The sequence below is a fragment of the Panthera leo genome, chromosome C1 (genome assembly GCF_018350215.1).
Source record: "Panthera leo isolate Ple1 chromosome C1, P.leo_Ple1_pat1.1, whole genome shotgun sequence".
Taxonomy (NCBI): Eukaryota; Metazoa; Chordata; class Mammalia; order Carnivora; family Felidae; genus Panthera; species Panthera leo.
In genome coordinates this window covers 30,143,338-30,156,119 of record NC_056686.1, presented here as the reverse complement: position 1 = coordinate 30,156,119, position 12,782 = coordinate 30,143,338, and the positions used below count along the sequence as shown (strand labels likewise).

The 12,782-nt window shown below is 40.9% G+C and overlaps 1 protein-coding gene across 1 annotated transcript in view; it reads right to left on the bottom strand.

Moving 5' to 3' along the window:
* Positions 1-12,782, bottom strand: part of MACF1 (microtubule actin crosslinking factor 1) — a 166,218-nt gene that overhangs the window by 130,217 nt on the left and 23,219 nt on the right. The window contains exon 2 of the mRNA XM_042949074.1: positions 11,132-11,193. Within this exon, the coding sequence (XP_042805008.1) occupies positions 11,132-11,193 (62 nt within the window). The remainder of the gene's footprint in view (positions 1-11,131; positions 11,194-12,782) is intronic.

Genomic DNA, 12,782 nt, shown 5'->3' with positions numbered 1-12,782 from the left:
TCTCACTTTGGAAAAATATGTGGTCCATGTCAAACACCATGCTGAATGCTGTACACGTTATCTCATCTCTCTCTCACATTGGTAAGGCAGGTGTTATTCCTATTTTACACATGAGGAAATGAGGCACAGAGTGTTAAATAACTTGCCCAAGATCACAAGTGGGAAAACTGGCCTCAGGTTGGTCTTTCTGAATTTAGTCTTTGCCATTAACTACTATGCTTTATAATCAGCCATAATCTTATTTTATATTTATTTAAACCAAACAACAGCCCTATGAAGTTTATTCTTGTATCCACGAAGGGACTGAGGAAGCTGAGACCTTGAGAAGTTAAAGTCACATAGCTGCAGGAAGCAGAAATAGGTTTTCTGGTTTGTTACAAGTCCAGTGACAACTCCATGGGGTGACACAACACAGAATCAGAAGACTAGTAGTGGCAAGCATAAGGAAGATTAATTTTCAATATAAATAATTGTCTAGACAACAATAAAAAGGGCTACTTTCAGAAGTCATGGGTTTCTAGTCACTGAATTCTTCAAGCAGAAACTGGGATACTGGATTTCCACATCTGAGTGGAAAACTGCACTATAGTCATTTCCAATTGTAATATTCTAGCATTCCAAACAGAATGGGAGTCCGAAAAGATAAAGGCTATGGAGCGCCTGGATGGTTCAGTTGGTAGAGGATGTGACTCTTGATCTGAGGGTTATGAGTTCAAGCCCCAAGTTGAGTGCAGAGATTACTTAATAAAAAAAAAAAAAAAAAAAAAAAAAAAAAGATAAAGGCTGGAAATATCTGGGGAGACTTCCTGGAAGAGAAAGAACTGGAAGGATTAGAAAATGTTTTGATAGAAAGACAGAAGATGGAAAACCACAGAAGACAAGGTACAGAGGTGAAAACATGCAAGATGCGTGTTTGTACCTGTGTGAGTAAAGGAGTAGGAAGGTGATGGGTAGATTACCCAGTTGGAGAAAATGGTTCATGATGAATTGGGTAATAGCTTTCAAACTTCAAAGGAACATTTCTTTAATTTTTGTGTTATTCACAATGTGAATACAGGTATAACACACTTTTTGGTTTAATCTGCAATATTAACATTTTCTCCACCACTTTAAGTCTAAACAAAATAACACATCTAGCTCAGACTTGTAGCATTTGTTGATTTCCATCATGTAAATACTCCCACCATGACCAATTTCCAGCCACTAATATACTATCACTAAAAGTGATGTCAGGAAGAAATGTACAAGAGCACACCATTATATACTTTTCCATCAGAGATACAGCATACATAATTAACTTCAAGAGCATAGAAAATATTAACATGTAGTAAAATAATTATGAGATGATGTGTTTTGAGTATTTATTACCATTATTTTAAATATAACTTATTTCATTGTAAGCTTATATAATTTAATATTTCATAATGGCTGTGCTTAGCAACCAACTCACAGAATTAGTATTCAGTTCTCATGAGCCCATGTAAGCTAGCTCCAGCACACCAGTGGCTCCAAAATTTCAAGACCTCTCCATCAAGTGGGTGCAAGGTTTCAAGCTTGCACAATCATGGTGCACCATGGTTGCATAAGCAGGTCATGAGGGTTGGAAAGAATGGATTTGGTAAGTTCAATTTTAAATATACTGAATTTATTTTATTTAAAGTTTATTTATTTATTTGAGGGGGAGGAGCAGAAAGAGACAGAGAAAGACAATCCCAATCAGGCTCCAAGCTGCCAGCACAGAGCCTGACGTGGGGCTCGATCTCACAAACTGTGAGACGGTGACCTGAGCTGAAATCAAGAGATGGACACTTAACTGACTGGGAGCCACCCAGGAGCCCCTTAAATATGTTGAATTTAAAAGAGTAGAAAAGGAGCTACAAACGGTAATGTTCTGGAAGCAGCTGAAAATACCAGAATTCAATTTGGGTCAGCTGAGAACTTAAGTTTAGAAGTCATATGCAGAGAGGTGCTAGCTAAAGACATGGGAAATGTTGGCCTTTCTGGGTTAGGGGCAAGAAAGAAGAGTGCTAAGGACTGAGACTGCGGGAATAGCCAAAATTAGAAGGCAGGAGATGGAAAAGTAATCAACAAAGGACAGGGTGGAAAAAGGCAGTGAAAGAAGTAGGCAAAAAAACAAGAAAGGGTGATCGAGGAAGGGGTGGATTATTGCTAGTATCAAATGCTCCAGGACAAGGATAAGGACCAAGAAAGTGTTTTTTAGTTTTCTTACAAATAACAGTGTTTTTTGTGAGAATCGTTTTCTAGAGAGTGGTAGAATAGAAATCAGATCATAAATGAATGGTGGGTTAAAAAAAATAAATAAAAAAGTGAGGGGTGCCTGGGTGACTCAGGTCACGATCTCAAGGTCATGGGATGGAGCTCCGTATTGGGCTTTGCACTAAGCATGGAGCCTCCTTGGAATTCCCTCTCTCTCTCTCTCCCTCTGCTCCTCTCCCCCACTCGCTTGCTCTCTCCCTCCCTCTCAAATAAAAAAAAATAAAAAGAATTAAAAGTTCAAAATGAATAAATAAATAAAGTGGGAAAATATGAAGTACTTTGATGTTAAGGGTTAAAAAGAGAAATGACAATGAGGGACTTATTTTTGATAGGTAAGACCTGAGCATAAGGTATTAAAATCAAGAATGGGCACTGAATAATTATTTAAATGAATAATAATAGGAATGAGGACCAAGTGAGATCATATTATCAAAAGGACACTAATTACCATGAGTACTAAAAAGAAAAAGGTGGTATTTTGAAATACAAAGTTAATTTCACATCAAGGCCTCAATATCTCCTTCTAAAAATGCCAGTTATGTTTTACACCTGCAAATAGCAAAATTCAACCACCTTACAAAAAACTTAGGTGAAATGAGTTTATTTTGTCTCTCAGTCTTTGGTTATAATGACTAACTATGAAAAACTATAAAAGACAGATATAGACAGAGATAATGGGGGAAGGGAGGGGAGCATTTTTTCCTGAGAATTTTCAATAACAGAGAACAATAGTGTTTCTGAAGCATATTGGGCACAGCTCTGCCTACAGATGGATAAAGTACTAGCTAACACTAGTGCTTCTATGTTAGGAAATTTTCAGATACAGAGATGGGATTTGGAGGGTTCAATTCATATCCCAAGATCACACAGCTAGTAAACGGTCAGGCTAATAAAATCCAGGTCTCCAATTCTGCCCCATTCCAAAGTCTTTATCTCTTCTGCACATATCAAGTTGCCTCTAAAGTTTTCCATAAATCTCTTAAGAAAAAGTCCAATAGCAGGGCACCTGGTGCCTCAGGTGGTTAAGCGACCAACTCTTTCTTGATTTCAGCTCAGGTCATGATCTCACAGTTAAGAGACTGAGCCCCAGGGGCGCCTGGGTGGCTCAGTCGGTTGAGCGGCCGACTTCGGCTCAGGTCACGATCTCGCGGTCCGTGAGTTCGAGCCCCGCGTCGGGCTCTGTGCTGACAGCTCGGAGCCTGGAGCCTGTTTCGGATTCTGTGTCTCCCTCTCTCTGACCCTCCCCCATTCATGCTCTGTCTCCATCTCAAAAATAAATAAACGTTAAAAAAAAAAAAATTAAAAAAAAAAAAAAAAAAAAAGAGACTGAGCCCCAAATCAGGCTCTGCACTAAGTGTGGAGCCTGCTTGGGATTCTCTCTCTGCCCATCCCCCACTCTCTCCCTCTTCCCCTCAAAATAAATAAACTTTTAAAAAAAAGATAAAAGAAAAAGTCCAATAGCCAAAAAAAAAAAAAAAAGTTAACAATGCTGTATGATATATATGAAAGTTGTTAAAAATAAATCCTAAGAATTGTCATTACAAGGAAAAAAATTTTTTTCTTTTTTTGCTTTCTCTTTTTATTGTATTCATATGACATTGTGGATGCTAACTAAACTTACTGCTAATCATTTCATAATATAGGTAACTCAAACCATTGTGCTATACACATTACACTCATACAGTGATGTAGGTCAACTCTGTCTCAATAAGACAGGAAAAGGAAAAGGAAAAGGAAAAGGAAAAGGAAAAGGAAAAGGAAAAGGAAAAGGAAAAGGAAAAGGAAAAGTCCAGTGGACCAAGCATCAGATGTTTTAGAGGCAGTCAGACAAAGCCATGACTGATCAGGAATCATCAATATGTATCTTTTTCTCCAACTAATACTCATGCTATTCTGTCAACAAAAAGATGAGTGAATAACTTCAGCTACTCAGGTTTTTGCCTGTTTGCATTCCCTGTGAAAATCACTGTCAACATTAGCGAATGTCTCCAAAGAATATATACAAATGGCTAACAAACTGATGAAAAGATGCTCAAAATCATTAGCCATAAGGAAAATGTAAATCAAAACTACAGTAAGATACCAGTCCACACCCAAGAGGATGATTATAATCAAAAAGATGGATTATAACTGTTGATGAGGATATAGAGAAACGGACACTCACACATTGCTGGTGGGAATATAAAATGGTGCAGTCGCTTTGGTAAACAGTCTGACAGTTCCTCAAAAAGCTAAACACAAGTTACCATATGACCCAGTGATTCTATTCCCAGGTGAATATCCAAGAGAACTGAAAATATCTGTCCAGGAAAAAAAAAAATGAATGCATGTTCACAGCATTCATTGTTCATAACAGCCAGTGGAAATAATCCAAATGTCTATCAATTGATAAATTGGTAAACAAAATGTCGCACATCCATACAGTGGAGTATTATCTGGCAATTAAATACTGATACATGCTATAATGTGGATGAACTCTGAAAACATTATGCTAAGTGAAAGAAGCCAGTTACAAAAAGCAAAGGACCACATATTGTATGATTCCATTTATAAAAGATATCTAGAATAGGCAAATCTAAAGAGTCAGAAAGTAGATTAGTGGTTGTCTGGAGCTGGGGGATGGTACAGAGGGATTGGGTGATGACTGAAGAGTACAGGGTTTCTTTTGGGGATGATGAAAAGGTTCTAGAATGGATTGTGGTGATTGTTGCACAACTCTGAATATGCTATAAGTCACTGAATTGTATACTTTAAACATGGGTAAATTGTAGGCTACGTGAATTAAATCTCAAAATAGCTATTTTTAAAAATTAAGGAATGACTATGTTTTGAGGGATCAAGTCCACCGAGGCCAGTCCTCCTCAATTCCTGTGTATCAATAAGCTAAGGAAAGCTCTGCTCTCCCAGTTCTTTACAGATTAACTTGAAGTTATGGGTGTTATGGGTCAGTCAGTAGAGCATGAGATGCATGATCTTGGTTCAGGGTCATGATTTCAAGCCCCATGTTGGGTGTAGAGCCCATTAAAAAAAAAGAAGAAGAAGATTAATTTGAAGTTACAGAAAAAGAAACAGCTTCCCCAAATTTCTGAGTAGCTTTAGCAAAGGGAACAAACTGCACTTGGGTACTTGGAATCAGAATCTGGCCCAAAGGGATTTTAACACTCCCAGCTGGCAGATGAGAAAAGTGTTGCCTGGTCAAGTTAGGTACCCTGTATAAGATCACTGATATGGGAAGTGTCCATCACTGTCTCCCAACTCCAAGTTCAGTGCTCTTTCCCTTCACAAGGCTTCCATGATGCTTGAAGGGTAGAAAGGACATATTAAGAGGACCTCTTCCTTTCCCAAAGAGAACCAAGGATTGTCATGTGGTATTCTCTGACACCTGCAGAAACTCTGATCAAAAAAACCTTTCCTCTAAGACTTAAAAGAAACACAAGCAGCTCAATTTCCTTGACCCAAACTATGTTGAAGAATGATAAACAGGTCAGAGAAGAAAGTTTTAAAGAGAAGAATATGTTATTTATTCTCATCTACACTTATAAAAGGTACAGGGTATGTAAAAGTGAACCTAGTAACTTTTTTTTTTAATGTTTTTATTTTATTTTTGAGAGAGACAGTGAGACACAGAGTGAGCGGGGGAGGGCCAGAGAGAGCAAGACACAGAATCCAAAGCAGGCTCCAGGCTCTGAGCAAGCTGTCAGCACAGAGCCCAACACGGAGCTTGAACCCATGAACCGTGAGATCATGACCTGAACCAAAGTCAGATGCTCAACCAACTGAGCCACCCAGGCGCCCCTGAATTCATAGATTTCTTTTTTTTCTTTTTTTTTTTTAACATTTATTCAATTTTGAGAGACAGTGAGAGACACAGCACAAGTAGGGGAGGGGCAGAGAGCAAGGGAGACAGAACTTGAAGTAGGCTCTGGGCTCTGAGCTCTCAGCACAGAGCCTGATGTGGGGCTCGAACACACGAACCGGGAGCTTGTGACCCGAGCTGAAGTTGGATGCTTAACCAACCAAGCCACCCAGGTGCCCCTGAACTCAGATTTCTAAACTGTAAGGGGAATTCCATATTGATTCCATGGCCAAATTTATCCTTGAGGAAAAGCCTAAAAGCTAATGCTAAAAAACAGATTATAATTGTCCCAGACTTTTTACCTGTGAAAGACCCGCGCTCATTTAAAACTTTGGATATTTGGGGGTGCCTGGCTGGCTTGGCCAGTAGAGCATGCAACTCTTCATCTCGAGGTCATGAGTTCGAGCCCTACGTTGGGTGAGGAGTCTACTTGAAAAAAAAAATTTTTTTAAATAACAAAACTCTAGATTTTTCCTTTTGATGGTTCTAGTATATGCTCAGAACTCTTGGGTTTGTAGGCTTGCATTCTAAATTAGGTTACTTATATATTAAGATGCTAACAGCCTTAGCAAATCTCTTTTAAGATTGGACCAAGAGTGTTCTCAACTAAGAAAGAAGAATTAATTTGCTTATTCCACAACAAACTGTTTCCCACAGAGATAGCTGGGGATCCAAGGGATCCTAGGTCAACTAAATCTAGAACTTAGGAGGCTTGGTTGCTTTGATCTTATATCCATCTACTTGCCAATGGCCACGTTAATCTGGGTGTACTTGGGGAGCACAGCAAGGGATGCCTGAACTACAAAAAGCAAATCTCGATCTGTAATTCTCAGACCAAAGTTCAAAGGATGCCAGCATGGAGCAGTGATTCTGATTAGCAGTGACTCCCTCTGAAATATCCCTAGATGAGAAATGCCCTTGGCTGGGTGTCTGAGAAGAGATGAAAAATAGCCGGGGACTGAAGTAAAGTTCTGGCCAGCTTCCAATTTCTAACAATGCTCCGCTGTATTCATCTGGTTTCTCCCTCCCTGGGCCTCCTGTCATCACACAGCAGAGGCAGAGGTCCAACCAGCAACAGCAGCGAGCCAGTGTATTTGTATTCAAAGTACAAAGTTTAAGGGACAAGCCTGAGTCAGGATAAATTCAGTTCTTCTGATTGTTAGAGATGAGGCATGAAAAAATAAATTGGGGGCATATTTGGTAGAAAGAACAAGTAATTTTCATCATGAGACTTGTGAGTGATCCCTAGCTCCATCCTTCCACCAGCTGTATGATCTTGGGAAAGTCACTTTATCATTCTGACTCTCACTTTCCTTAGTTGTGAGCATCGAGAGGATTAAAAACCTTTACTTCCTTCAGTTATTATAAGAATCAAGCCAGATAAGAATGTGCTTTATAAGCTATAAAGCACTATTAGAATATTATTTACTCAGGGCAACAAATACTGGGTACTTCTCACATCTGTGGTGCAGTACATAGTAGACAAAGTAGTACAATACAAACCCTAGCCCTCAGTGAGTGCACCAACGGAGGAGACCAATGAGTGAGCACACGAGGCATCACTTCAAAGTGGTGTAGAACAGAGAGTGGCAATTAATTTAGTCTAAGGACTGGAGGTCAGATTCTCAGGAAGGTGATATTGAGCTGGGCCTTAAAGGGTAAGTGGGTGATGGCCAGGCAGAGGACACTGGGATGTGCATTCCCGGGAGAGAGAAATGAATAAGCAAAGAGGTGTGAAAGAACACAGTGTTTAGGGAGCACTGAGTTGTGTCATGTGACCAAGCACAGGCCACACAGGCGAGAATGCCTGCAAATGAAGCTGGGCAGCTTGGAACCAGCTTGGGAAGGGTTCTGCATCATGACAGAGTTCTGTGTCACCAAACTGAGGGCAAATGGTACAGACTGAAGGAATTAGAGGGAAATAGCAATTTTCTCTCCATGTGTCTCTTCCTTTCTTCTTTCTTCTGACGCTAACAAAATAAGACATAAGATCTGCCTTCAAGTTACAATCAAACAGAAAATATGGAATGTATATAAATACTGTAACAGAAGTATGTAAGGAATACAGTGAGAGCACAAAGAAAAGGGTAGTCAATTCCATATGGGAGATTCCGGAAAATATTTATTGAGGAGGTGTTAAATCGGTATTATGCAGGCAAAACAGAGCTGGAGAAGGCTCCACGCAGAGAAATCAGAGAAATCAGCATGAGCAAAGATACAGAGTCATAAAATAGCATGGCACATGGTTCAGCAAGAGCCTGAGGTAGGAGGGAAATTCAACACTCTGAGGCTGGAAAGGTAGGCAGAAGCCGGGGCCATTACTGATGTTAACAGCACAAGTTCTAGACTTTAGGCTGCCTGAATTCTAAAATTTCAGTTCTGCCTCTTTCTAGTGGTGTGACCTTGAACAAGTTAACCTCCCTAAACCTCATTTTCCTCATTGATAAAATGGGAAAATTACTAGAGTCTACAGCAATTGTCAGTGAGGATTAAATGAGATAATGCATGTAAGGGACTTAGTACAGAATGTCTGCTTTACAGGAAGCACTCAGTAAACTATTTTCCTTAACATTGTTACTACAGAAAGCAATATTGGGAACTATTACAGTGGTCAAGGCAAGCTGAAGAGGCCCTAGACTAGAACAGAAGTCATGGAGATAGAGAGGAAAAGTCAGATGCAAGCATTTTCTGAGTTGGAAGTGAGTGACTGGAGCTGGTGACAAGGGAATGAATGGCAGGCTGAAAATAGTACGATTCTATGTTCCTAATTTGGACAGCTAGGTACGTGAGTGAAAATATTTAGCAATTTGCGATGTGTTGAATATAAGATATGTCTGAGTGACATCCAGATGAACGTGTCTAGTACACGGTCTTTGGCTTAGGAAAGAATACAGGAAATGGCTCTATTATTATGTCCTTTTTTTTTTTTTTTTTTTTTTTTGAGAGAGAGAGTGCGTGTGCACACATAAGTGGCAGAGAGAGAATGCCGAGTAGGCTCTGTGCTATTAGCATAGAGCCACACGTGGGGCTTAATCTCAGAGAGAACCAAGAGATCATGACTTGAGCTGAAATCAAGAGTCAGACGCTTAACAGACTGAGCCACCCAGGTGCCCCTCATTATGTCCTTATCCATACTTTATAGTCTGAAAACTACCCTCACCTGCAATTCCCATTAAACAAGTGGCCCTAAGGAGGTACGTTTAATTTATGTAACCATCTCCCTAGCTACAGATTACTGAGCTATAGATGGACACCTGACCCATGGAGGAAAAAGAAACCCCAGCCGATCAGATTTTCTGTTGTCTTCAGAATCCTGCAGCCACAAGGGTTTATATCACCATTTGAGAGACAACCACCACAGCTTACACACAAGCAATGGGAGAAATGCAGAGACACAGGAGGCATACAGAAAGAAATAAAAGTGAAAGAACACAAGGCCTCATAAAAAGAGAGTAGCTGCCTGATAATGTTTAGTTTTTCGTAAAGCCTAGCTGCCTCCAGACACCAGATTCTATGAGATCACCTTGTATTCTTTTTCTTCCTGTGCTTCCTTGCATTCCGCGCCACCAGTGATCCCTGTGACTAACACAAGAGACTGCCAAAGACGAGTACAGAGAACAAAACTAGAAAATGGGTAAGGTTAGGACCCTAGGGACCAGCAACATGGAGAAGTCAGAAAGAAAGGCCAGTCAGAGAGGCATGAAAAAGGCATTCATAGAGGAAAGAGGTAATTCAGGAAAAAGCAGTGTAGGAGAAACCAACATAAAAGAGGGTTTTAAGGAATAATAAATTAGTCAACAGTATCAGATGCTGTAGAGAAATCAAATAAGAGAAAGACAAAACCAGGCTACTGGATACAGCAATTAAGAGGTCACTGGTGACCTTTCCCAGAGCAGTAATCAATAGAACTCAAAATTTTCTGAATTATTTGAGTAATTATTATACAATATTCAAAACTTTTGTTTTCAAATATTGACTGCCATATTAGTCACACTGCTTAGTCTGAGGTGTGTGTGTGTTTTTTTAATGTTTTTATTTCTTTTGAGAGCGAGAGTGTGAGCAGGGGAGGGACAGAGAGAAGCGGTGACAGAGGATCTGAAGCGGGCTCTACAATGACAGCAGCAAGCCCGATGTGGGGCTCGAACTCACAAACTATGAGATCATGACCTGAGCTGAAGTCAGACACTCAACCAAGTGAGCCATCCAGGCGCTCCCTGAGGTGGGCTTTTAACAGGCCTCTGCTTGGGGTGCCTGGGTGGCTCAGTCGGTTAAGCGTCCAACTTCAGCTCAGGTCACGATCTCGTGGTCCGTGAGTTCGAGCCCCGCGTCGGGCTCTGGGCTGATGGCTCAGAGCCTGGAGCCTGCTTCCAATTCTGTGTCTCCCTCTCTCTCTGCCCCTCCCCCATTCATGCTCTGTCTCTCTCTGTCTCAAAAATAAATGTTAAAAAAAAAAATTATAACAGGCCTCTGCCTAGGTTTCTCCTCTATTTAAAAATAATAATAAAATCTGTCCCTCCCCACCAACCCCCCTGCCAGCAATTCTGGAAGTACTCGCATCTTAAACTGCATGGTGGTTATAATGTATATACACATGTAAAAATTGCTTAAACTAAACATTTATGATTTGTACACTTAGAGAATAAAAGCCCCTCTTCCCCATCCTTACACAGTGGTCAAACCTAGAAAAAAAATAAAGAAGGAAGCTTAGAAGATAATTTATAAAGCTAGGAACAAAGTGTTCTTTGAATCTAGGAATCACCCCCGGCAACCTCAACCCTCAACCTTCTGAGGTAATGGCATTTATTACTGTCGTCTCCAAGAAACCGATCAGTACAAGTTTCCACACTGTTATGACTATGTTAGTTATTTTTAAAAAGTCACATGTGTATCTACATTGAGCACATGACAAGCAATCTGAACTATCCAAGAGACAAGACTGATAAATCCAGCTGAAGAGCAGCCAGAGGTGCCAGTGCAACATCTGTGAAGGAGTCCTACCTTCATCAGGTGCTTATTGACCCATTTGGTGAATGTCTTCTTCTGAACACGGTCCCGTTCATCTGTAAAGGAAACACAGAGAAGGCACTGGCTTAGTGCTGCCCGGAAAGTTCCCATACCCCGCTTCGTCCACACCCCAGCTTCTCCGTGGACTGTGAAGATAGTTTCCATAGACCCATGAGAAGTGTCTTGTTGTTGGGAAGATTTGGCCTCTCTGGACTTCCTCCCCTATCCCGACCATGTTGCCGCTTTACAGATGAGACAGAATCCCATATGCCTCAGAAACCATATTGTGGCGAAGTCTCTTTAACATCATAATCCTCTGGGGAGTGAGTGATTCTCTGCTTCCCCCAAAACAACCTCCATAAAGCCAAAGCTGTGAACACCACCTGCAGAAGAGGTGGAGTGGCCTTGGCATTTGGGACCCTTGTATTGGCAGTGGTTACATCTCCCTCTCTGCAAACTGATCTGCCTGGCCAATGCTCTGCTCCTACTTTCCTCACCAGCCTTTACCAATCAGGCAAAGTCAGAAAGCTGCTCAGTTTACCCACACTGCACATCTCCCCCACCCCTTCCTTCTCCTAAGTCTTACAGAGCCACTTCTTTGTAGGCAAATTCTCCTTCATTCTCCATTTTGTGCACCTCTTTAACAAATATATGACTGCCAATACTTGGCAATCACTGTTCCAGAGCCCTGGTCCTGCAGAGGACTCCCTTTCTACCACACCCGCCAATTCCCCAGGGTGCTTCCACCCCACTGATCCATCAGCCTTACTCTTTTTCTTCTATTTGAAGCCTATGCCATCCCCATACTACCTTATTCAAATCATCCTTGCTGTCATGGACCACTCCCTGCCACCTGTCCCCCTCCACATGGTAAATCTACCTTAACCTCCGCAACAATTTAGTTCACACTGATTATCTTCACAGGCACCCTCTGGCATCCTCAAATTACTTGATCTCCTGTGCATATCCAGCCATCATGCTGCCATTCCTGGGCCTCATTTCTGCTCCAAACATACCTACTTAACAGTCATCTTTATCAAACTTCTATACCTCTAATCATTCCTAACCTTCATCACTCCATTCCCTTTAAGAGCATCTAAGATTATTCCAGTCTATGCTAGACAACACAGTTAAGCAATTCAAAGCTGCCATCATTAATACCCCAGGAACTGTCATCTACCTAACCTTCTACCACTAAATTCACCGTGACAATCTGCAAACCTGAATTACCACATTGCTCAACTCTTCCATTTTTTGCTCCAAGTCAGTCAGCATTCCAGAGGAGAAAGTGGCAGAATTATAGAACTCTGGTTCACTAGCAATCCACACAAACATCAGTGAGGTTTTCCCTCCCCGCTGCCTGGTTCTTCCTTTCTAACTGACTACCTAGTAAGGGTCACATAGGCACCATTCCAAATAATGCCAACACTCTCTCTCTACTTCTAGGTGAATGTACTACCTGCTCACATTTCTAAGTTTATAGCCATTCGGTAAGGCTACCTCATCCTTGTCTCTGGTCTGAACTTCACATCCTTCTTTTCAGCTTTGAATCCTTTCCTGCCTTGCAAGAACACTGATTTCTTCCTACTATATACCACAGAACTTAGGAGTTAGAATTAGTTATCTAGTGTCATTCCCTGCTGAA